This window comes from Pseudophryne corroboree, chromosome 2, assembly GCF_028390025.1.
Source record: "Pseudophryne corroboree isolate aPseCor3 chromosome 2, aPseCor3.hap2, whole genome shotgun sequence".
Classification (NCBI taxonomy): Eukaryota; Metazoa; Chordata; class Amphibia; order Anura; family Myobatrachidae; genus Pseudophryne; species Pseudophryne corroboree.
Window position 1 is genome coordinate 78,641,351 of NC_086445.1, and position 26,142 is coordinate 78,667,492.

The 26,142-nt window shown below is 47.4% G+C and overlaps 1 protein-coding gene across 2 annotated transcripts; it reads left to right on the forward strand.

The window, feature by feature from the left end:
- Positions 1-26,142, forward strand: LOC134999773 (tubulin alpha-8 chain-like). 2 transcript variants are annotated; one of them, XM_063951450.1, is made up of 5 exons: positions 1-91; positions 17,752-17,974; positions 24,361-24,509; positions 24,586-25,266; positions 25,787-26,142. In XM_063951450.1, exons 2-5 carry the CDS (start codon positions 17,947-17,949, stop codon positions 26,060-26,062), a joined length of 1,134 nt encoding a protein of 377 aa, XP_063807520.1. In that variant the 5' UTR covers positions 1-91; positions 17,752-17,946; the 3' UTR covers positions 26,063-26,142. The 2 variants fall into 2 exon arrangements, with proteins under 2 accessions (XP_063807520.1, XP_063807519.1); XM_063951449.1 differs by lacking the exon at positions 1-91 and adding an exon at positions 2,699-2,800.

Genomic DNA, 26,142 nt, shown 5'->3' on the forward strand with positions numbered 1-26,142 from the left:
ACGAGTATTAGAAGAAAGGCGGTCCTGGAGAAAAAGGGGACCCAAAGAAACCTCTATAGGATTCACACTAATTACAACACCAAGAGTAGGGGTATGTCTATAATATAACGGGATGTTAAAAGATACATTTATGTGTACTACATATGTCTGATCAGAGTTAATGGGGAGTGCCTTCTATTCTGTGTTCCTGAGTGTTTTGGGAGTCAAGAGAGTGCAGGTGAGAGCAAAAGAAACCTTTACGTGTGTAAAACACCAGTTTAAAGTGTGACTGGGGTATGCTCATCCTCAGCTACTTATCGATTTGTGCATGACGGTGGTTTGGGCCTACATTCATCCACACTGGGTGCCATATTATATGAATAATGATTGAAGAACATATTACACATTGGATATTTGTTTTTTATTTGTTTATGTTGACATTTCATTGGAGGAAAAAGAAATACAAACTATCTGAAACCAAAGAGAAAGAAAGGACAATAGTGAACTCCAAATCAGGAATGTATTGTTCTTCACAGTAAGAAAGGGTTCTTCACAGTAAGGGCAATAAAGCTTTGGAACTCCCTGCCGGAGAAGGTGATAATGGCGGACTCTGTAAATGCATTTAAAAACGGATTGGACAAATTTCTAACTAAAAAAGGTATCCAAGGCTATAGCATTTAATAAATTGACATTAAATATCTGGGAGTGATACGAATTATAGCTGTTAATTGGTACTTCAGCAGGTACATTATAATGTGCACAGCTTAATACAGAATACAGGTTGAACCCAATGGGCATTTTGCCTCTTTTAAACCTCATTAACTATATTACTATGTTACTTTTTAGCCAACGCCCTCTTTCAGAATAACTTCTATTTCTGTTTATTTGAATAGTAGTAGTTTACACCAGGAGAGAACAGTAGTATATGCGCCTGGGTTACACCGGTAGAGAACAGTAGTATATGCAACTGGGTTACCCTGGGAGAGAGAGCAGTGGTATATGTGCCTGGGTCACACCAGGAGAGAACAGTAGTATATGTGCCTGGGTCACACCAGGAGAGAGCAGTAGTATATGCACCTGGGTTACACCGGGAGAGAGCAGTAGTATATGCACCTGGGTTACAGTGGGAGAGAACAGTAGTATATGCGCCTGGGTTACACCGGGAGAGAGCAGTAGTATATGCGCCTAGGTTACAGCGGGAGAGAACAGTAGTACATGCGCCTGGGTTACATAGGGATAGAGCAGTACTATATGTGCCTAGGTTACACCAGGAGAGAACAGTAGTATATGTGCCTGGGTCACACCAGGAGAGAGCAGTAGTATATGCACCTGGGTTACACCGGGAGAGAGCAGTAGTATATGTGTCTGGGTCATACCAGGAGAGAGCAGTAGTATATGCACCTGGGTTACACTGGGAGAGAGCAGTAGTATATGCGCCTGAGTTACAGTGGGAGAGAACAATAGTATATGGGCCTGGGTTACAGCAGGAGGGTACAGTTGTATATGCGCCTGGGTTATACCGGGTGAGTGAACAGTAGTATATGTGCCTGAATTACACCAGGAGAGAACAGTAATATATGTGCCTGGGTCACACTCGGAAAGAACTCTAGTATGTATGTCCAGGTTACACCAGAAGAGAACAGTAGTATATGTGCCTGGGTTACACCAGGAGAGAACAGTAATATATGTGCCTGGGTTACACCAGGAGAGAACAGTAATATACGTGCCTGGGTTACACCAGGAGAGAACAGTAGTATATGTCCCTGGGTTACACCAGGAGAGAACAGTAGTATATGTCCCTGGGTTACACCAGGAGAGAACAGTAGTATATGTGCCTGGGTTACACCGGTATAGAGCAGTAGTATATGTGCCTGGGTTACACCAGGAGAGAACAGTAGTATATGCGCCTGGGTTACACCAGGAGAGAACAGTAGTATATGCGCCTGGGTTACACCAGGAGAGAACAGTAATATATGTGCCTGGCTTACACCAGGAGAGAACAGTAGTATATGTCCCTGGGTTACACCAGGAGAGAACAGTAGTATATGTGCCTGGGTTACACCAGGAGAGAACAGTAGTATATGTGCCTGGGTTACACCAGGAGAGAACAGTAGTATATGTGCCTGGGTTACACCAGGAGAGAACAGTAGTATATGTGCCTGGGTTACACCAGGAGAGAACAGTAGTATATGTTCCTGGGTTACACCAGGAGAGAACAGTAGTATATGCGCCTGGGTTACACCGGTATAGAGCAGTAGTATATGTGCCTGGGTTACACCAGGAGAGAACAGTAGTATATGCGCCTGGGTTACACCGGTATAGAGCAGTAGTATATGTGCCTGGGTTACATCAGGAGAAAACAGCAGTATGTACTGTATAAATGTGTTACTCCGGGAGAGAACAGTAGAATGTATAAATGGGTTACGCCTAGAGAGAACATTACTATGGAGCAGATGTACTAAACCTTGGAGAGGGATACAGTACCTGCCAATCAGCTCCTAACTGTCATTTTTCAAACATAGCCTGAGGCATGGCAGTTAGGAGCTGATTGGCTGGTAATGTATCTCTGTCTACTTTATCTCTCTTTAATGGCTTAGTACATCTTCCCTTATATGTGATACACAGAATAGCAGTTGCTCAATTAAGTTATTGGTCCATCACAGATGTATGTAAGGGAGGGCTCTTAGAAAAGTTACCTCCTGCTCTCTATTGTGATGCAACAGTGATCTACTGCCTGGCCCAGCGTAGTCAGGACACAGAGAGAGAGACAGCTGCTGGGAACAACTACTGCCTAGAGACCCCCTAAGCTCATAAAAAAATGGTAAGAAACCCCCCTCCCCAATTCATATCTCAGTCTCAATCAGGATTACGAATAATGATAATGATTTCTAGCAATTGTGCTACATTGTGGATTGTGCAAAACGTAATGGGGACTATTCCAGCCTAAGGCACCTTGTTACTTTGTGAATCAGATAGCCTTCATACACTTATGACACAAGGGCCCAATGGGTAACACTCACCCTCACTGTAGTTCTCATAGCTTTGTGATCATCCAGCTACAAGTTTGGCAGACCATCGCCTTGGCTGAGGTCATTATCATCTCCCATGCATCTCCCAGACCTGTACTAATGGTTTCCCCAACCAACAATTTTACTTTGTACTTCTTACACTTTATAGCAACTCCATCTGTACATGAATAATATGTCCAAATATGAATCATTCTGTCAGTATGTGGGCACTGTACAATGTTAGTCAACCTCCAACTGCTGCCTGACCGAGCAGAGCACTATTATCTGTAGTGATATCAATGTTAATATCATGGATTGGGGTGATCTGTGAAATAATATGACAGGTTAGTAATATGGCTCAACTGTATTAAGCCTTAACAAGAGATAAAGAGGAGACGCATAAGGAGTGATAATTGACCAGACAATCAGCTTCCTAACTGCCATGTCACAGGCTGTGTTTGAAAAATGACAGTTGGGAGCTGATTGGCTGGTCAGTTATCACTCCATGGCCCAAATGTATGAAACCTTAACAAGAGATAAATCTTAGATGCATAAGGAGAGATAAATGACCAGCCAACCAGTTCCTGTCATTTTTTCAAACACAGCCTGTGACATGGCAGTTAGGAGCTGATTGATTGGTCATTTATTATTCCTTATGCGTCTCCACTTTATCTCCTGTTAAGGCTTCATACATGTGGGCCATTGGGGCAGATGTATTAACCTGGAGAAAGCATAAGGAAGTGATAAACCAGTGATAAATGCAAGGTGATAAACACACCAGCCAATCAGCTCCAATCTGAAAATTAACAGTTAGGAGCTGATTGGCTGGTGCGTTTATCACCTTGCATTTATCACTGGTTTATCACTTCCTTATGCCTTCTCCAGGTTAATACATCTGCCCCACTATTAATACAAATGGTCTGGGAGAAACTCACCTGCAACAAATTCAGGTCCACTGTGAGGTCATTGATGACATCATACATTATTGTTGTGTCAGGACTTTGTGTAAAGTAAAATGACTTATGCATGTAGTACCATTTCTACTGCAAAAATAAAAGCCACTAAATAAAAATTGTATAACTACAGGGGTTATGGAACGTAGGATACCTGACAGTCAAATTCCCCACCTGCCCATGTTTCGCTGCGGTTGGGCACTTGAAAGTAAAGTCAGCCTACTGTCACCTCAGGACTATTAAAATATATTTTTATTTTGCTGATAAATACAGTAGGGTGCATGCCCTCAGGAAACAGCATTTGCACATTAGTACATGGTATTGTATATTATATTCCACTGTGGTGACTTCAGCCATGGTATATATACACAAAGAAATGAATTTCCAGCTGTTGTGTAATAATTCCACAGCATGACATCTAGAGGGAGGCCATTGTGAGTCTTATAGTTCCACAACAACTGGAGAGCCGTAGATTGCCTTAAGCCTGGGCCTATTTATTTTATTACATGATTGTGTTTCATTCATCACTGCAGGTGCCAGCCTGGAGTGTCCAAAGGCTGCACCGGGAGGTGCTGCTGCAGCAATCCAGGCCAGAAGCAAGGCTGTGGGGTGGTGACTGCACTGCCGCCACCCCACGGCACTGCGCTCTTGGTGCGGCACCAGTCACATACCTCTAGTTACGGCCCAGCTCTTGGCACCAGACCAACCTGCCCCTAATCCTTCTGCCACATCTACTGTAATTATGTTTTCTCTATCGTCCTAAGTGGATGCTGGGGTTCCTGAAAGGACCATGGGGAATAGCGGCTCCGCAGGAGACAGGGCACAAAAGTAAAGCTTTTACAGGTCAGGTGGTGTGTACTGGCTCCTCCCCCTATGACCCTCCTCCAGACTCCAGTTAGATTTTTGTGCCCGGCCGAGAAGGGTGCAATTCTAGGTGGCTCTCATAAAGAGCTGCTTAGAGAGTTTAGCTTAGGTTTTTTTATTTTACAGTGATTCCTGCTGGCAACAGGATCACTGCAACGAGGGACAGAGGGGAGAAGAAGTGAACTCACCTGCGTGCAGGATGGATTGGCTTCTTGGCTACTGGACATGAAGCTCCAGAGGGACGATCACAGGTACAGCCTGGATGGTCACCGGAGCCACGCCGCCGGCCCCCTCACAGATGCTGAAGCAAGAAGAGGTCCAGAATCGGCGGCTGAAGACTCCTGCAGTCTTCTTAAGGTAGCGCACAGCACTGCAGCTGTGCGCCATTTTCCTCTCAGCACACTTCACACGGCAGTCACTGAGGGTGCAGGGCGCTGGGAGGGGGGCGCCCTGGGAGGCAAATGAAAACCTTTAAAAAGGCTAAAAATACCTCACATATAGCCCCAGAGGCTATATGGAGATATTTACCCCTGCCTAAATGTACTAAATAGCGGGAGACGAGCCCGCCGGAAAAGGGGCGGGGCCTATCTCCTCAGCACACGGCGCCATTTTCTGTCACAGCTCCGCTGGTCAGGAAGGCTCCCAGGTCTCTCCCCTGCACTGCACTACAGAAACAGGGTATAACAGAGAGGGGGGGCAAAATAAATGGCAATATATCAATATAAAAGCAGCTATAAGGGAGCACTTAATCATAAGGCTATCCCTGTCATATATAGCGTTTTTGGTGTGTGCTGGCAGACTCTCCCTCTGTCTCCCCAAAGGGCTAGTGGGTCCTGTCTTCGTATAGAGCATTCCCTGTGTGTCTGCTGTGTGTCGGTACGTGTGTGTCGACATGTATGAGGACGTTATTGGTGTGGAGGCGGAGCAATTGCCAAATATGAGGATGTCACCTCCTAGGGGGTCGACACCAGAATAAATGCCTTTATTTGTGGAATTACGGGATAGCGTCAACTCGCTTAAGCAGTCGTTTGCCGACATGAGGCGGCCGGACACTCAATTAGTGCTTGTCCAGGCGCCTCAAACACCGTCAGGGGCTGTAAAACGCCCCTTGCCTCAGTCGGTCGACACAGACCCAGACACAGGCACTGATTCCGGTGGTGAAGGTGACGAATCAACCGTATTTTCCAGTAGGGCCACACGTTATATGATTTTGGCAATAAAGGAGATGTTACATTTAGCTGATACTACAGGTACCACTAAACAGGGTATTATGTGGGGTGTGAAAAAACTACCAGTAGTTTTTACCGAATCAGAAGAATTAAATGACGTGTGTGATGAAGCGTGGGGTGCCCCGATAAAAAACTGCTAATTTCAAAGAAGTTATTGGCTTTATACCCTTTCCCGCCAGAGGTTAGGGAGCGCTGGGAAACACCTCCTAGGGTGGACAAAGCGCTAACACGCTTATCAAAACAAGTGGCGTTACCCTCTCCTGAGACGGCCGCACTTAAAGATCCATCAGATAGGAGGATGGAAAATATCCAAAAAGGTATATACACACATGCAGGTGTTATACTACGACCAGCTATTGCGACTGCCTGGATGTGCAGTGCTGGGGTAGTTTGGTCAGAGTCCCTGATCGAAAATATTGATACCCTGGACGGGGACAATATTTTACTGTCGTTAGAACAAATAAAGGATGCATTTCTTTATATGCGTGATGCACAGAGAGATATCTGCACACTGGCATCACGGGTAAGTGCTATGTCCATTTCGGCCAGAAGAGCTTTATGGACACGACAGTGGACAGGCGATGCGTAGAGGAGTTATTTGGGGTCGGTCTATCGGATTTGGTGGCCACGGCTACGGCCGGGAAATCCACCTTTCTACCTCAAGTCACTCCCCAACAGAAAAAGGCACCGATTTTTCAACCGCAGCCTTTTCGTTCCTTTAAAAATAAGAGAGCAAAGGGCTATTCATATCTGCCACGAGGCAGAGGACGAGGGAAGAGACAGCAACAGGCAGCTCCTTCCCAGGAACAGAAGCCCTCCCCGGCTTCTACAAAAGCCTCAGCATGACGCTGGGGCTTCGCAAGCGGACTTGGGGGCGGTAGGCGGTCGTCTCAAAAATTACAGCGCGCAGTGGGCTCACTCGCAGGTAAATCCCTGGATCCTGCAGATAATATCTCAGGGGTACAGGTTGAAATTAGAGACAGAGCCACCTCGCCGTTTCCTGAAGTCGGCTTTACCAACGTCCCCCTCAGAAAGGGAGACGGTTTTGGAAGCCATTCACAAGCTGTATTCTCAGCAGGTGATAGTCAAGGTACCTCTTCTACAACAAGGGAAGGGGTATTATTCCACTCTTTTTGTGGTACCGAAGCCGGATGGCTCGGTAAGGCCTATTCTAAATCTGAAGTCCTTGAACCTGTACATAAAGAAGTTCAAGTTCAAGATGGAGTCACTCAGAGCAGTGATAGCGAACCTGGAAGAAGGGGACTTTATGGTATCCTTGGACATCAAGGATGCGTATCTCCACGTTCCAATTACCCCTCACACCAGGGGTATCTCAGGTTCGTTGTACAAAACTGTCACTATCAGTTTCAGACGCTGCCGTTTGGTTTGTCCACGGCACCTCGGGTCTTTACAAAGGTAATGGCCGAGATAATATTTCTTCTTCGAAGAAAAGGCGTATTAATTATCCCATACTTGGACGATCTCCTAATAAGGACAAGGTCCAGAGAACAGCTAGAGATGGGTTTAGCACTATCTCAAGAGGTGCTAAAGCAGCACGGATGGATTCTGAATATTCCAAAATCCCAATTAATGCCGACAACTCGTCTGCTGTTCCTGGGGATGATTCTGGACACAGTTCAGAAAAAGGTTTTTCTTCCCGAAGAAAAAGCCAAGGAGTTATCTGACCTGGTCAGGAACCTCCTAAAACCAGGAAAGGTGTCTGTACATCAATGCACAAGAGTCCTGGGAAAAAATGGTAGCTTCTTACGAAGCAATCCCTTTCGGCAGATTCCATGCAAAGGGATCTGTTGGACAAATGGTCAGGGTCGCATCTTCAGATGCACCTGCGGATAACCCTGTCGCCGAGGACAAGGGTATCCCTTCTGTGGTGGTTGCAGGAGGCTCATCTATTGGAGGGCCGCAGATTCGGCATGCAGGATTGGATCCTGGTGACCACGGATGCCAGCCTGAGAGGCTGGGGAGCAGTCACACAGGGAAGAAATTTCCAGGGAGTGTGGTCGAGCCTGAAAAAGTCTCTTCACATAAGCATTCTGGAACTAAGAGCAATCTACAATGCTCTAAGCCAGGCGGAACCTCTGCTTCAAGGAAGACCGGTGTTGATCCAGTCGGACAACATCACGGCAGTCGCCCATGTAAACAGACAGGGCGGCACAAGAAACAGAATGGCAGAAGCTGCCAGGATCCTTCGCTGGGCGGAGAATCACGTGATAGCACTGTCAGCAGTATTCATCCCGGGCGTGGACAACTGGGAAGCAGACTTCCTCAGCAGACACGACCTTCACCCGGGAGAGTGGGTACTTCATCCAGAAGTTTTCCACATGCTATTAAACCGTTGGGTAAAACCAATGGTGGACATGATGGCGTCTTGCCTCAACAAGACACTGGACAGTTATTGCGCCAGGTCAAGAGATCCGCAGGCAATAGCTGTGGACGCGTTGGTAACACTTTGGGTGTACCAGTCCGTATATGTGTTTCCTCCTCTGCCTCTCATACCAAAGGTATTGAGGATTATACGGCAAAGAGGAGTAAGACTAGTGGCTCCGGATTGGCCAAGAAGGACTTGGTACCCGGAACTTCAAGAGATGGTCACGGACGATCCGTGGCCTCTACTTCTGAGAAGGGACCTGCTTCAGCAGGGTCCTTGTCTTTTTCAAGACTTACCGCGGCTGCGTTTGACGGCATGGCGTTTGAATGCCAGATCCTAAAAGGAAAAGGCATTCCAGAAGAAGTCATTCCTACCTTGATAAAGGCAAGGAAGGAAGTCACCGCGAAGCATTATCGCCGTATTTGGCGAAAATATGTTGCGTGGTGCGAGCAGCGGAGTGCTCCGATGGAGGAATTTCAACTGGGTCGTTTTCCTACATTTCCTGCAATCAGGATTGTCTATGGGTCTCAAATTGGGATCTATTAAGGTTCAAATTTCGGCCCTATCAATATTCTTCCAAAAAGAATTGGCCTCAGTCCCTGAGGTCCAGATTTTTATCAAAGGAGTACTGCATATACAGCCTCCTGTGGTGCCTAAGGTGGCACCGTGGGATCTAAATGTAGTTTTAGATTTCCTCAAATCCAATTGGTTTGAACCACTAAAGAATGTGGATTTGAAATATCTCACATGGAAAGTGACTATGTTACTGGCCCTGGCTTCTGCCGGGAGAGTATCTGAACTGGCGGCTTTGTTTTATAAAAGCCCTTATTTAATTTTCCATTCGACATAGGGCAGAGCTGCGGACGCGTCCGCATTTTCTCCCTAAGGTGGTATCAGCGTTTCACCTGAACCAGCCTATTGTAGTGCCTGCGGCTACAGACGACTTGAAGGACTCCAAGTTGTTGGACGTTGTCAGAGCCTTAAAAATATACATTTAAAGGACGGCTGGAGTCAGAAAATCTGACTCGCTGTTTATACTGTATGCACCCAACAAGTTGGGTGCACCTGCTTCTAAGCAGTCGATTGCTCGTTGGATTTGTAACAAAATCCAACTTGTACATTCTGTGGCAGGCCTGCCACAGCCTAAATCTGTTAAGGCCCATTCCGCAAGGAAGGTGGGCTCATCTTGGGCGGCTGCCCGAGGGGTCTCGGCATTACAACTCTGCCGAGCAGCTACGTGGTCAGGGGAGAACACGTTTGTAAATTTTTACAAATTTGATACCCTGGCAAAGGAGGACCTGGAGTTCTCTCATTCGGTGCTGCAGAGTCATCCGCACTCTCCCGCCCGTTTGGGAGCTTTGGTATAATCCCCATGGTCCTTTCAGGAACCCCAGCATCCACTTAGGACGATAGAGAAAATAAGAATTTACTTACCGATAATTCTATTTCTCGGAGTCCGTAGTGGATGCTGGGCGCCCATCCCAAGTGCGGATTATCTGCAATACTTGTACATAGTTATTGTTAACTAATTCGGGTTATTGTTTAGGAAGCCATCTTTCAGAGGCTCCTCTGTTATCATACTGTTAACCTGGTTTAGATCACAAGTTGTACGGTGTGATTGGTGTGGCTGGTATGAGTCTTACCCGGGATTCAAAATCCTCCCTTATTGTGTACGCTCGTCCGGGCACAGTACCTAACTGGAGTCTGGAGGAGGGTCATAGGGGGAGGAGCCAGTACACACCACCTGACCTGTAAAAGCTTTACTTTTGTGCCCTGTCTCCTGCGGAGCCGCTATTCCCCATGGTCCTTTCAGGAACCCCAGCATCCACTACGGACTCCGAGAAATAGAATTATCGGTAAGTAAATTCTTATTATTTTAATACCCATTTTGGGCACCTAATTCATAGATTAACAGAGTCCTGTCTTCCTTTTTCACAATCAGTTATAGGTAGAGATAAGCAGGTTTGGTTCTCAGAGAACCGAACCCTACCAAACTTCACGCTCTGAGCCCGGTTCCGAGTCAGGCTCGGGTTTTCCCGCCTGACTCGGAAACCCGAATAAGGCAAAACGTCATCATCTCGCTGTCGGATTCTCGCGGGATTTGGATTCCATATAAGGAGCCGCGCGTCGCGCCCATTTTCACTCCAGTCTCAGAGAGTGTAGTGAGAGGACGTGTCTCCGTCCTCAGTGTCTGTGTGGGGATGGGAAAGTGGGGTGGTGAGTCTTGTGCTGTGTTGTGCTGCTCAGTCCATTCCAGTGTAGTCAGTGTATTGTGCTCAGGGTTGGACTGGCCCACAGGGGTACAGGGGAAACCACCAGTGGGCCCCACTGCCTTAGGGCCCACTCCTTCCTCTAGGGATCAGGTTCCAGACTGTGCACTTGTATTATACATGGTAGATATGTTGCATTACACTGCACAAGACTATTGTGCATTTCAAGCCTCTGTGGAGGCTGGCCACACCCCCTTTGTAGGCTGGCCACTCCCATTAGTATGGGCCCCTATCACTGCATCCCCCCGGTGGGCCCTTCATGCCCCAGTCCAACACTGATTGTGCTGCATCAGTCCAGCCAGACACAGTGTTGGTGTAAAGTACAATGAGAGGATAGATCAAAGGCGATAACAAATTAAATTTAAGATAATACGTCACATATTTGGGTGTCCTTTCAGATGTTCACTCTTTCGATTGTCTCATGATATCCAGTTGTCAAACATGAAAAAAAGAAAGATGATACACATGCATGGGTGGTATTGCTTGAAGCACTTATTTGAACACCCTCTAAGTGTCCAGAAAAGAGAAGCCTATGGTGCCGGGCCCAATTTGCTAGTAGATGAGGATAGTATCTCGCCACCACTCTCCCGATTTTTAAGGACGTACCGAAACTCACATCAGAATAAATGAGAATAAGTGTGTAAAGGTATCTTTAGAACTCTATATCCCACGTGATCAAAAACAGGAAGAAGGCTGCTCTAGAAGCGTACCCCACTCACTTGGGAGGGGGATTAATTCCACATGTAAAGGTATCTTTCAAGCCGGGTTCAGGAATAGCAACCGCAGTGGTTCAAAAAGAATTTTATTAAGAGTCCATAAAACAACAATGAATTGCTTTTCTATGTGGTTTCCACTCTCTGGTCTGTACACAACATGCAGGTCAGGAATCATAGACAAAAACTGATGCGATCCGGATTTACACCAGTACAGTCATGTTATGTTGGACATACTCCAAAAGTGGTGTCCCATAAAAAACAAAATGATTGAATAAAATTGATGAAAAACTCACTACCTGGTTTCACCAACGACGTTTCGACCTCCTGGGTCTTTTTCAAGGTGCACCTTGAAAAAGACCCAGGAGGTCGAAACGTCGTTGGTGAAACCAGGTAGTGAGTTTTTCATCAATTATAATTCAATCAATTTGTTTTTTATGTTTTTCTATCCTCATCTACTAGCAAATTGGGCCCGGCGCCATAGGCTTCTCTTTTCTGGACACTTAGAGGGTGTTCAAATAAGTGCTTCAAGCAATACCACCCATGCATGTGTATCATCTTTCTTATTTTCATGTTTGACAACTGGATATCATGAGACAATCGAAAGAGTGAACATCTGAAAGGACACCCAAATATGTGACGTATTATCTTAAATTTAATTTGTTATCGCCTTTGATCTATCCTCTCATTGTACTTTAATTCATTGTTGTTTGACCTGTTATTTGGACAGATCGGTTGAGGATTTAGATTGGGTTGACAACTTTTTGCGCCAGGAATTCACACTGCTGTATTTGTATTACAGTGTTGGTGTACTCTGCTGCTATATGTCCCCAGTGCTGCTGGCTGCTGTATAAATCCCTTGCAGTTTTGCTGTGTTGTCTTGCATCAGACCAGGGGTAGTGTCTCTCTTGTACAGCATCAGTCCAGTGACCAGTCACAATGGTGGTGTCCTCTGCTGCCATATATCCAGTGTTACTGCCGTATAATTCCTGTGATACTGGTGTATAATTTCTGTGATATTGCCGTATAATTCCCGTGATACTGGCGTATAATTCCTGTGACATTGCCGTATAATTCTCTGAATACTGGCGTATAATTCCTATGATATTTCCGTATAATTCCTGTGACATTGCCGAATAATTCCTATGATATTGCCATATAAATCCTGTGACATTGACATATAATTCTCGGAATACTGGCGTATAATTCCTGTGACATTGCTGTATAATTCTCGGAATACTGGCGTATAATTCCTATGATATTGCCGTATAATTCCTGTGACATTGCCGTATAATTCTCGGAATACTGGCGTATAATTCCTATGATATTGCCGTATAATTCCTGTGACATTGCCGTATAATTCTCGGAATACTGGTGTATAATTCCTGTGACATTGCCGTATAAGTCTCGGAATACTGGCGTATAATTCCTGTGACATTGCCGTATAATTCTCGGAATACTGGCGTATAATTCCTATGATATTGCCGTATAATTCCTGTGACATTGCCTTATAATTCTCAGAATACTGGCGTATAATTCCTGTGACATTGCCATATAATTCTAGGAATACTGGCGTATAATTCCTGTGACATTGCCGTATAATTCTCGGAATACTGGCGTATAATTCCTGTGATGCTGGCGTATAATTCCTGTGACATTGCCGTATAATTCTCGGAATACTGGCGTATAATTCCTGTGATACTGCTGTATAATTCCAGTTATCCTGCCGTATAATTCCATATAAATCCATATAATTCCGTGTAAATCCAGTCCAGTGGTGCTGCCATATAAATTCAGTGGTGCTGTCCTGTGCTGTATTATTTACTCCAAATAAAGGGGTTATCAATATTTAATTCAAATATTTTTTACAGGATTTGCCCTGTGAGGTGTAGGGGTACTCTCTTGTGCCACATATTGTGTTATATAACTCCAGAAAAATAATGGAGAACAAACATTTGGAGGATAAAATAGGGAAAGATCAAGAACCACTTCTTCCTAGTGCTGAAGCTGCTGCCACTAGCCATGACATAGACGATGAAATGCCATCAACATCGTCTGCCAAGGCCAATGCCCATTGTGATAGTAGAGGGCATGTAAAATCCAAAAAGCCAAAGTTTAGTAAAAAGACCCCAAAAATGTTTTTAAATGGTCTTAGGAGAAACGTAAACTTGCCAATATGCCATTTACGACACAGAGTGGCAAGGAACGGCTGAGGCCCTGGCCTATGTTCATGACTAGTGGTTCAGCTTCACATGACGATGGAAGCCCTCATAACTGAGGCCCTGACACTTATGTTGGTGTTAGATGTGCGTCCGGTATCTGCCATTAGTGCAGTCGGATTTAGACAACTGATGAAGGTATTGTGTCCCCGGTACCAAATCCCATCTAGATTCATCTTCACTAGGCAGGCGATACTGAGATTTTGCCAATTAATTTCAGTGATTTGGACGTATAATTATTAATTACAGTGATCTTGCCAATGAATTCCAGTGATTTGGACATAGAATTATTAATTACAGTGATCTTGACAATTAATTCCAGTGATTTGGATGTATAATTATTTATTACAGTGATCTTGCCAATTAATTCCAGTGATTTGGATGTATAATTGCAGTGATTTTGCCAATCAATTCCAGTGATTTGGACGTGTAATTACAGTGATCTTGCCAATTAATTAATTCCAGTGATTTGGACGTATAATTACAGTGATCTTGCCAATTAATTCCAGTGATTTGGATGTATAATTCCAGTGATTTGGACGTATAATTCCAGTTGGAATTGTTTGTGTCGCTTGGCTTAGTCATACAGCTACCTCATTGCACCTCTTTGACATCTTTGCATGAGGCTCTGTTTGGGGCCTAGTTTTTGAAAAGTGCCATCCTGTGTGACACTGTCGTATGAGTCCAGGGGTACTGCTGTATTAGTCCTGGGGTACTGCCGTATAAGTCCACCAATTGCAGATTTTTTTTTAAAGTGACTGGAGCGTGCTGGAGATGCTGTCAGTGGACCGAATAATTGCGGCCCACTCTCGACATTCAGCCACTGCGTGACAATACTAGATGGGCCAGGTGGTTGTGTTGCTTAGCTTAGTCATACAGCAACCTCGGTGCACCTTTTTTTCTTCTTTGCATCATGTGCTGTTAGGGGCCTTTTTTTTTTATATATCTGCCCTCCTGTCTGCCATTGCAGTGCCACGCCTAGATGGGCCCATTGTTTGTGTCGCTTGGCTTAGTCATACAGCAACCTCAGTGCACCTTTTTTCTTCTTTGCATCATGTGCTGTTAGGGGCCTTTTTTGATATCTGCCCTCCTGTTTGCCACTGCAGTGCCACGCCTAGATAGGCCAATTGTTTGTGTCGCTTGGCTTAGTCATACAACTACCTCATTGCAATTCTTTTTCTTCTTTGCATGATATGCCTTTTTGGGGCCTTTTTTTTATATCTGCCCTCCTGTCTGCCACTGCAGTGCCACTCCTAGATGGGCCAATTGTTTGTGTCGCCTGGCTTAGTCATACAACTACCTCATTGCAATTCTTTTTCTTCTTTGCATCATGTGCTGATAGGGGCCTTTTTTTTTATATCTGCTCTCCTGTCTGCCACTGCAGTGCCACGCCTAGATGGGCCAATTGTTTGTGTCGCTTGGCTTAGTCATACAACTACCTCATTGCAATTCTTTTTTTCTTCTTTGCATCATGTGCTGTTTGGGGCCTTTTTTTTATATCTACCATCCTGTCTGACACTGCAGTGCCACTCCTAGATGGGCCAGGTGTTTGTGTTGTCCACTTGTGTCGCTTAGCTTAGTCATCCAGCAATCTCGGTGCAACCTTTTGGCCTAAAAACAATATTGTGAGGTGTTCAGAATAGACTGGAAATTAGTGTTATTGAGGTTAATAATACCGTAGGAGCAAAATTACCCCCAAATTCTGTGATTTTAGCTGTTTTTATGTTTTTTCAAAAATCATCCAGATCCAAAACCAAAACCAAAACACGAAAGGGTGGTTTTGGCAAAACCAAGCCAAAACCAAAACACGAAAGTGGAATTAGAACCAAAACCAAAACACAAAACACGAAAAGTGCCAGCCGCACATCTATGGTTATAGGTTCAAACACCGAGTTGCCTGAATAACCTCTAATGTCCTATGGGATCGGACAGTCAATGAGTTTAAATCTCCTTGTCTTTTTAATGAGTATTGCTCTGCAAGATTTGAATAAACATCACCCTACCCGCTACTCTAGCCTATCCCTTGGGTGTTGGCGGCTACGGCTAATCCTCGGGGTATGTCGGCTAATGCTATCCACCCCCTAGTGCATAACCCTAGCACTCCCAAGCCCCTAACCCTAAACCCCACCTGGCCATAACCCGTACCCTGTTACCTACCTTTGGGATGTCGGCTGTCGGTGTTCCGGCAACGGTCTCCTGAGTGGTGTCAGGATTCCGGCGTCGGTCACATGACCACCGACATCCTGACTGCCGGGATGCTGAGCGCATCCAGGAGCACCACTTATCATATGCAATGAGTTTTATCATTCACATCGAGTTTTATCACTCGTTGATAAATGTGCCCCAAGTGTATTTCCTGTATTAGTGTTAATGGTTCACAGAAGTGTGTCCCTGCCATGTAATTGGTGGCTGTTTATAGCCCTCAGTCCTGAAATAAACCCCAGCCAACCTTCCCCCAGATGTCTGAGGCTGGACAGAAAATCTCTACTTGAACCCTGCTTTGGAGAGAAGAGACCGTTTTACACCGATTATGGGAGTCATTCCAACCTGATCGCACGCTAGGAATTTTTGCTGCGCTGCGATCAGGTGAGAACTGCGCATCCGTATGCACCGCAATGCGCAGGCGCGTCATACGGATACAAAGCGGATCGTTGCTGAGCGATGGATTTTACAAAGAATCCATTCGTACAGCCGATGCAAGGAGATTGACAGTAAGAAGGCGTTTGTGGGTGGCAACTGACCGTTTTATAGGAGTGGTGGGAAAAACGCAGGCGTGTCCAAGCGTTGTGTCTGACGTCAGTTCCGGCCAAGAATAGGCTGAAGTGATCGCAGCGGCTGAGTAAGTTCTGAGCTACTCAGAAACTGCACAAAACTTTTTTGTACCGCCCGGCTGCACATGCGATCACACGCAAAGCGAAAATGCACTCCCCTATAGGCGGCAACTATCTGCTCGCAGCACTGCAAAAAATAGCTAGCAAGCAATCAACTCGGAATGACCCCCTATGTGCAGAATAGAACTAGGCTGTTCCCGTTGGCACAGGACAGGCCTAAGGCAATAGGCTCCCTACAGCTTGAGGCCTGCTCTAACCTTTCCCTGTATGCCTTATGGGACACGACACCTGTGTGTACTGTAGAAATGAAAGCCATCAGTGCAGCGATAATGCTTTGTATAGTGTGTGCATAATAACTACATTGCAGCGTGCAAAACCTCTGTCAGTGTATAGGAACATTGCACATTGGGGGTCATACCGAGTTGATCGCTAGCTTCCGTTGTTCGCTGCGTAGCGATCAGTAAAAAAAGGGCTAATCTGCGCATGCGTATGCACCGCAATGCGCACGCACGTAGTACGGGTACAAAGTGCATTATGGTTTTACACTGGTACTAGGGATGATTACAATCGCACAGCCGATCGCAAGGAGATTGCAAGAAAGAGGGCGTTTCTGGATGTCAACTGACCGTTTTCAGGGAGTGCTTAGAAAAACGCAGCATGGCAGAAAAAACGCAGGCGTGGCTGGGCGGGTGTGTGACGTCAAAAGCTCCGTCGTTAGAATCAATGCACAGGAAGAGTAACTACAGGGCTGGTCTTGTTTTGCACAAAAAGATTTTGAAGGCGCTCTGCTGCACAGGCGTTCGCACTTCTGCAAAGCGAAAACTCCCCAGTGGGCGGCGGCATAGCGTTTGCACGGCTGCTAGAAACTGCTAGCGAACTCTGAATGACCCCCATTGTTTCTGCAGTGGAATTTGGTAGTTACTTGACACGTGGTTACATCCATAATCTATAAAATGCTCATAGACGGGTCTACTATGTTTTGCCGGCGCTTGGGATCCCGGCGCCCAGCATAGCAGCGCCGGGATCCCGACTGCCAGCACGCAGGCAGCGGGGTGAGCGCAAAAGAGTTCCTTGCGGGCACTGTGGTGCGCTACACGCTATTTATTCTCCCTTCAGGGATGTCTTGAACACCCCAAAAGGGAGAATAATTGTTGGTATGCCGGCTGTCGGGATCCTGACGCCGGTATGGTGAGCGCCGGGATCCCGACAGCCGGCATATCAAATGCCTCCCCTGATAGACAATAAGAAAATTATAGATTGCTCCTATGGCTACATTGTATCTCTGTCTCCCCCATCCAGAGGGAGGTTATCTCAGTGCATATCGGACAGGCTGGCATACAGATTGGCAGTGCATGCTGGGAACTGTTCTGCCTGGAGCACGGCATCCTGCCGGATGGCACCTTGCCGGATGAGACGAACCTGGGCAGCTCAGACGATTCCTATGGCACATTCTTCAACGAGACTGGCAATGGAAAACATGTGCCTTACGCGGTCATGGTGGATCTGGAGCCATCGGTAGTAGGTGAGAGAATATCTGTTGTGAGATAATCATTCAAAGGCCTCCTGAATTTTTTTTATTTTTTTTTATGGGTGTAGTACTCAGCCATTACCTGGAGGTGGCACTGGTCATACTGCTGCCATCCTCTGAAGCACAGTACTGTATATGTGCAGACCACGGCTAGATTAAGCCTTTGTATATAAACACACACAACATACATAATTATATAGATAGCACTCTCATCTGGTCTACAGGGACTGAAGCCTACAGTGAATTGGCAGGCCTCCAGCTATGCTGTGATTCTGCCGTCTGCAGCATGTAGAACTGGTGGGTCCCATATCACTGTCCAGCAGCAGCAGGGGCACCGTCACTTCCTGCAGCACAGGCTGAGTGGTACCAGGCAGGAGCCATCCTGTACTTATTGCGGTTGTTAGCAGGATTCCTGAGATAGAGCCGATTAACTCTGCGTTGCGCCGCAGAGCTCGATTGGAAGAGTAGCGGTCACACTTGGATCCCACTGTGAACCACACAGGTGCTACTGTACATGCAGGTTCCCCTTCAGAGGTTTGAGCCCGGAGGCAGGTGCCTCCATTGCCTCTGTGAGTTACGCCCCTGGTGTATGGTATATTAGATTAAAACTAATAGTTTAATAATGTCTGGTTACTGTTTATAGCTACACATAATTGAGAGACAAGATTTCTTGCAGTGGAACAAAGAAAGCTTAAATATCCTTAAAATACACATAGAAAATTAAAATCTATCTTGTCATATGCAAGAATAGAAGCAGCCTCTGTACTTCTTACACACTGGGACGGGACACAGGAGGACTCTATGGGGGTATCCAATTAGCCGTGGGGTTTACCACATGACTGATTGCCTTGCACGGGAAAAGGCTATCGCTCCAAAAAAAAATATTGAGATTCAGGCGTGGAAGCCACTGATTCTGCATAAACTGTGGAATTAATGGGGTTTTTTTTTGCCACGCATGAACCCGTTTTTGTGTTCTTCCCCCCGTAGACTTTACATGGAGCTGCAAGGTTTTTTTGTTTTTTTTGGGGGGGTGGAGGTGGAGCTGGGTTTCCTGAGTCACTTATAGTGGCTGTGCAGAGCCCTGACTTGACATATTGGTGCCCTGTGCCAGAAAGAGCATTGGTGAGTGCGGCTGAAATGGGAGGGGGGGCGGGGTGCCTCACGGGGAAGCGGCGTGCAAGAAACTAGTAGCCCTCATTAAAATTATGTCACACAGGCAAACATTTTCCTCTTCCCACCAGTCACCTCATCTATGTGTCCCTCCACCCACTGCCACTTCTCCTACATGGCACTGCAGGCTCCACACACACAGATGGGAGCTGCAGTGAAAGACTACGGTTTGCCGCTGCTGGGACCCGATTCCTATGGCAGGAATGACACAACGGCATGGGGAGGGTACTCGGCGCTCGCCTCCCTTCCAATAAGTGTGCCAGTGCTACCAGCCTGTGCCTGAAGCTCTGCAGTGCCGAGATGCATGGCAAAAAGACTGCGAGTAACCTCACCGCTGACCGCAAAGTTCCCACCATTGAAGATAATGCAGCGGTATGTGTTATGCTCGTCTGACAGCTCAGACGCGCACAGCCAATAAGGAGAGTGCCACGACGTGGCGCCCCCTGATTGGCTGAAGGGTCCCTCTGTGACAGGAGTCACGTGGGGTCCCAGCATTCGGGGAAAGGGGTCCCATGTGTAAACATGGGACCCCTTTCAGTGCGTTGATCGGGTAATGCGGTTTGTTTTTTTGCCAAGTACGTGGATTACAAAACAGAAGAGGACAGATCTACACTGGATTTTGGTGAGTATAATTTTATTTTCAGGTACACCGTGGATTCTACTTGGAGAAGTGGACCGAACCTCGTGTCAACATAGGTAAGTATGTGTGTGTCGGCATGTATGTAATAAAGTTGTACTTTCACGGTGTGTGTGTACTGTTTTTATTTGGGTATTTTTTTTGCAGTAGAACTACAGGTACCAGCGGGCCCGTTTCCCCCCGCATGCTGGTACTTGTGGTTCTCCAAGTACCAGCTTGCGGGGGAGGCTTGCTGGGACTTGTAGTTCTGCTACAAAAACAATACTCATATTTGACACAAGGCTATCAGCCCCCCATCCGCAGCCCTTGGATGGGGGGGGGGACAGCCTCGGCTTCACCCCTGGCCCTTGGGTGGCTGGAGGGGGGGGGGAACCCTTGATTTAAGGGGTCCCCACTCCTCCAGGGTACCCCAGGGACCAGTATAAAAGTGTCCCCCGGCTGTGGCATTATCTCTCCAGCTAGTGGAGCCCGGTGCTGGTGTTAAAAATACGGGGGACCCCTACGCTTTTTGTCCCCCGTATTTTTTGCACCAGGACCGGACGCAGAGCCCGGTGCTGGTTGTAAAAATATGGGGGATCCCCTGTAAATTCCCCCCCCCCCCCCCCCGTATTTTTACAACCAGGACCGGCTCGAAGAGTCCGAGGCTGGTTATGCTTAGGAGGGGGGACCCCACGCAATTTTTTTCTGGGTTTTTTAAACACTTTTGTGCCGTCCAAAAAGTCGAATCCAGTACGCACACTATCCGTCAATTGGTCTGTTTTTCGACAGCGGGACTGTCGAACCCGTTTTTTTATTGAATATGTCGAATTCGGGTCCCGGCGGGAGGGTATGTGACTGTCGAATTGTGTCGAATTTAAAAACGGTCGAATTCCAGCCGGAATTTGACCGCAATTGCATATACCCCATTGTGTCTTTCCTTTATAAGCCCCACCCCCAGACTCCCATTGGCTAGTTTCACAGGAGTCTGGGGGCATGCTTATAGAAGATAGACAAGCTGAGTGCTGTGCAGTATCCCGTGCAGTGATCTCAAGGTAAAGCAGCCAGCACTTATATTACATATAACCATAGGCGTGCACAGCACATTTTATTAGGGGGTGCACCGTCGGAGGGGTGTGTCTAGCATCGCCTTTTGGGCGTGTCTAGCACCATCTATTGATGGTCAACGCATATAAAATATCCACCTTTGTACCAATGCTAATAAAGCAGATACATTGTCAGATGTTGTGTGCTCCAAACAAACACCCCTGATGGCACTCACTGCAATTACACTGCTCCTCCTCAGCCTGGTCTGGCTCCCCCTCTCTTTCCCCTGCAAGCTGCAGCAGCTTACTTACAAGTCAGTCACTCACTGACACTGACAATCGCAGACTAGTACTGCTGCTGCTGGAAAAACGACTGACGTGTCAATGCTGCTGCCGGCCACCTGCCAGTATTGAATTTGTCTTCCTAAGGGGAACGCTGGCTGCATGCTGCTCCTCATTAGTGGCTGGTGTTGGCATAGCATAGAAGGAGAGAGGTGGGCATGTGGCAGGTGGGCGTGCGAGCAGCATGACGTAATCACATCACGCTGTTTTTGTAAATGGAGGTGGAGCCGGGAGGAGTTTGAAAGCCGGTGGCAGTGGCATCCTGACAGGGTGCAGAGCAGGGGGGACAGTAATCAGCCTGCTCTGCGATCGCTGCATCAGGCATGTGAGATCGGGGTGCCAAACATTAGGGGGTGCCTGTGCGCACCAGGCACCGCCCCTGCGCACACCTATGCATATAACATTACATGTATGACTATGTTTATATGCACTAACCATTCCCCTCCCCCCACCCATGCAATGTGTGGTCTGAGCTGTAGCTGCAGCCCATGGGCAGCAGCCGCCACTGTTTACAGCCCTCCTATCTCTCCTTTGGTTGGGAAGCGCTGTTGGATGCTCATGAAACCTGATACTCCTGTGTCTCTGCCTGCACTGCTCACTTTCCTGCTTGCATTCTGGCTGCCTGGTTCTTCCTTCTGCTGTTGCACAAGAGGGAGAGCTGATGATGCCAGTGTGCTTAGGCCGGGGGGGCCTTTACTGAGGGGGCACAGGCAGGGCCGGCTCCAGGCATGTTCGACTAGAGCGGCCGCGCGGGGCGCCACTCTTACAGGGCGCCGCACGCTGCGGCCGCCATTTTCCTGCCTGGAGCCAGCCTCTGTGTGTCCGACTCCCGGCCGCTTGTGTGCGCGCTATGCAGCGCGCTGTGCGGCGCCGGCGTCTGACGTTGGACGCCGGCGCCGCGCAGCGTGCATAGCGCGCACACAGTTTTGTTCCTCCGTCCGCGGCCCGCCCACAGCAGTATTCCCGGCTCCCAGCAGCACCGCAGTGTCAGTGACAGACAGGTAAGTTAAAATCTGTCTGGCACTGTGTGGGGCCGTTTATTTTTCTGGCACTGTGGGGGCATTATTTTTCTGGCACTGTGGGGGCATATCTGCACTGTGGGGGCATTATTTTTCTGGCACTGTGGGGGCATTGTTTTTCTGGCACTGTGGGGGCATATCTGCACTGTGGGGGCATTATTTTTCTGGCACTGTGGGGGCATATCTGCACTGTGGGGGCATTATGTTTCTGGCACTGTGGGGGCATTATTTTTCTGGCACTGTGGGGGCATATCTGCACTGTGGGGGCATTATTTTTCTGGCACTGTGGGGGCATTATTTTTCTGGCACTGTGGGGGCATATCTGCACTGTGGGCATTATTTTTCTGGCACTGTGGGGGCATATCTGCACTGTGGGGGCATTATTTTTCTGGCACTGTGGGGGCATATCTGCACTGTGGGGGCATTATTTTTCTGGCACTGTGGGGGCATATCTGCACTGTGGGGGCATTATTTTTCTGGCACTGTGGGGGCATATCTGCACTGTGGGGGCATTTATGTTTCTGGCACTGGGGGCATTTATGTATCTGGCACTGTGAGGGCATATCTGCACTGTGGGGGCTTTTATGTTTTGTGGCACGGCGGGCATTTATTTATCTGGCACTGTGGGGGCATTTATGTTTTGTGGCACTGGGGGCATTTATGTATCTGGCAGTTATGTATCTGGCACTGTGGGGTCATTGATGCATCTGGCACTGTGGGGGCACTTATGTATCTGGCATTGTGTGGTCATTTATGTATCTGGCATTGTGGGGGCATTTATGTATCTGGCACTGGGGGCATATCTGCACTGTGTGGCCATTTATGTATCTGGCACTACTGGGGGGCATGTCACGTGTAGCTGGCACTGCTGGGGGGTATGTCACGTGTAGCTGGCATTGCTGGGGGGCATGTCACGTGTAGCTGGCACTGCTGGGGGGCATATCATGTAGTGTATCTACTAGGCGTCTGTGGCTAGGCAATGTGTCTATCGTGCGCTGCCTGGCGCAAAGTGTCTATCGTGCGCTGCCTGGCGCAAAGTGTCTATCGTGCTCTGCCTGGCGCAAAGTGTCTATCGTGCTCTGCCTGGCGCAAAGTGTCTATCGTGCTCTGCCTGGCGCAAAGTGTCTAACGTGCTCTGCCTGGCGCAAAGTGTATAGGAGGTTCTACCTGGTGCAATGTGTATTAGCTGCACTACTATGTGGTGTAATGCGAATTGCCACTACTCTGTGGTCATGCACCTTCCCCACGAAGCAACGGCCCTAAATTTTTGCTGCGCGTCTTCGGCGCGCACTGTCCCTGCTTCAGCATGTGGGTGGAGGAGCACCAAGCATTACAGTATGTACATCATTTTGCCCTCCTTACTTAAAAATGTGCCCTCCTTGTGATCAGCACCCTGCCCTAAAACGTGAACACTATCATGTGTAGCTGGCACTGCTGGGGGTCTATTGTGTGTAGCTGGCACTGTTGAGGGGCATGTCATGTGTAGCTGGCACTGCTGCGGGGCATGTCATGTGTAGCTGGCACTGCTGCGGGGCATGTCATGTGTAGCTGGCACTGCTGCGGGGCATGTCATGTGTTGCTGGCACTGCTGCGGGGCATGTCATGTGTAGCTGGCACTACACTGGAGACATTGTGTGTAAGGAACACTACTGTGGCTGTTCTGCATAAGGCTGCTAATTGTGTGCATAGAGGGGGTGTGAAAAAATATATTTATTTATAGTTTAATAATATGAAGTTACGAGGCCACACCCACTTTCCCAGGAGGCCACGCCCACTTTTCCCGAAGCGCGCGCGCCTTCGGCGCGCGCATAGGGGTTAGGGGGCGCTTTTACATTTTCTCGCACAGGGTGCTAGTAGGCCTGGAGCCGGCCCTGGGCACAGGGTACAGTATCCCCTGTGCCCCCCTCCCCCTTAATCCGGCTCTGGTGCAGACTACACTTTCCTTTTATGAGCGGTTTAGCTTGTTGAGTTTTACTGGTCTCTGTCTTTCTATAGACATCATTAGTAAATTCTACTTGCAGAAAGTTGACCAAATGTCTACACAACTAAATCCCTATCAGGTGTTTTGTTTGTTTTTTTACATTAGTTCCCATGTTCTCTTAGCTGTTTTAGCATAATGGGATGGAGATAGTTCTATTAATCATTTTATTGTGACGTCCAAACCAAACTCACTTTCTGCTCTGTTCTCAGATGAGGTACGGGCTGGAGCATATCGCCACCTCTTTCACCCAGAGCAGCTAATCACAGGGAAGGAAGATGCAGCCAACAACTACGCCCGTGGCTATTACACAATTGGCAAGGAAAACATTGACTTGGTGCAGGATCGCATACGGAAACTGGTGAGGGCCATGTGATTTGGTGAGGAAAATAATGCAGGCATACCTGGTGTCACAATGTATTTCTTTCATATTTTAGACTGAAGCCTGCTCAGGACTGCAGGGATTCCTCATCTTCCATAGCCTTGGAGGTGGCACGGGCTCCGGCTTCACCTCACTACTAATGGAGCGCCTTTCTATGGACTACGGGAAGAAATCCAAGCTGCAATTTGCCATATATCCGGCACCCCAGTTTTCCACCACAGTGGTGGATCCTTACAACTCCGTCCTGACCACACACACTACCCTGGAGCACTCAGATTGCACCTTCATGGTTGACAATGAGTCCATTTCCAACATCTGCAGACAGAACCTGGAGATTGACCACCCTTTTTACAATGACATTAACCGAATCATAAGCCAAACCGTGTCCTCCATCACCGCCTCACTGCGCTTTGATGGGGCTCTCAATGTGGACATGACAGATTTCCAGACAAACCTGGTCCCATATCCACGCATCCATTTCCCTCTGGTCACTTACGCACCCATAATTTCATCCCAGAAGGCGTACCACGAGCAGTTGTCAGTGGCCGAGATTACCAGCTCCTGCTTTGACCGCTCCAACCAGATGGTGAAGTGTGACCCACGTCACGGAAAATACATGGCCTGTTGTATGCTCTACCGTGGTGATGTGGTGCCCAAAGATGTCAACGTGGCAATTGCCATCATCAAAACCAAGAGAATGATACAGTTTGTGGATTGGTGTCCTACAGGATTTAAGGTGAGAAACTGTAATTTAGCCTTACCGCCTCTGGTGTTAGTTGATTATTCATTGATGCCTCATTGATGACAATGATTCCTAATAAATTAATAGGCCCAGAAGAATAGTTTAAGTCCTTACACAAAGGTGTCCACTCCCACCAATTGGCCCTACTCTCTTCTGGAGTTCAGCAAGGAGATAACGATGGAGGACATGGCCACTTGGGCCAACAGGAGATGATGGCTCTGGTCTATTGGCTGCCCACTTTCCTTCATGCTGCCCCATGAACTGTCCTGTCTTGGACATGCGCCTCAGCTGCCTTTATGACAAATATAGCATCACGTATGGGGTGTGTGTATTTTCTTTGCAATATTTCTTCTCATTGATGTGACAGTAAACAACACAAATTACTTATTAACATGGGACTGCACTTCCAAATTGATTTACAGTACATCTGCTAATTCCACCAGTGACACAGTATGTGCTATAGTATTGGATAGTATATAATACTGACTGATGTGTTTATTAATTCCTCCCCCAGGTTGGCATTAATTACCAGCCCCCAACCCTGGTGCCTGGGGGGAACCTAGCCAAAGTGCAGCGAGCAGTGTGCATGCTTGGTAACACTACTGCCATCGCCGAGGCCTGGGCACGACTGGACTACAAGTTTGACCTGATGTACGCCAAGCGCGCATTCGTGCACTGGTACTTGGGCGAAGGCATGGAGCAAGGGGAGTTCGTAGAGGCCCGCGAGGACCTCGCCTCACTGGAAAAAGACTATGAGGAGGTTGGAATAGATTCCTCTGAAGATATTTGAAGGAGAAGTGTAAATCAAGGCGACTCCAAGGTTGTCACCCAGATTATTGAGTTAATCTACAATAAAAGTTACACAAACTA

Coding starts and splice junctions, on each gene's coding strand:
- LOC134999773 (XM_063951449.1), top strand. Junction 17,975..24,360: donor TCTGGAGCCATCGGTAGTAG/GTGAGAGAATAT, acceptor CTCTGTTCTCAG/ATGAGGTACGGGCTGGAGCA. Junction 25,267..25,786: donor GGTGTCCTACAGGATTTAAG/GTGAGAAACTGT, acceptor TTCCTCCCCCAG/GTTGGCATTAATTACCAGCC.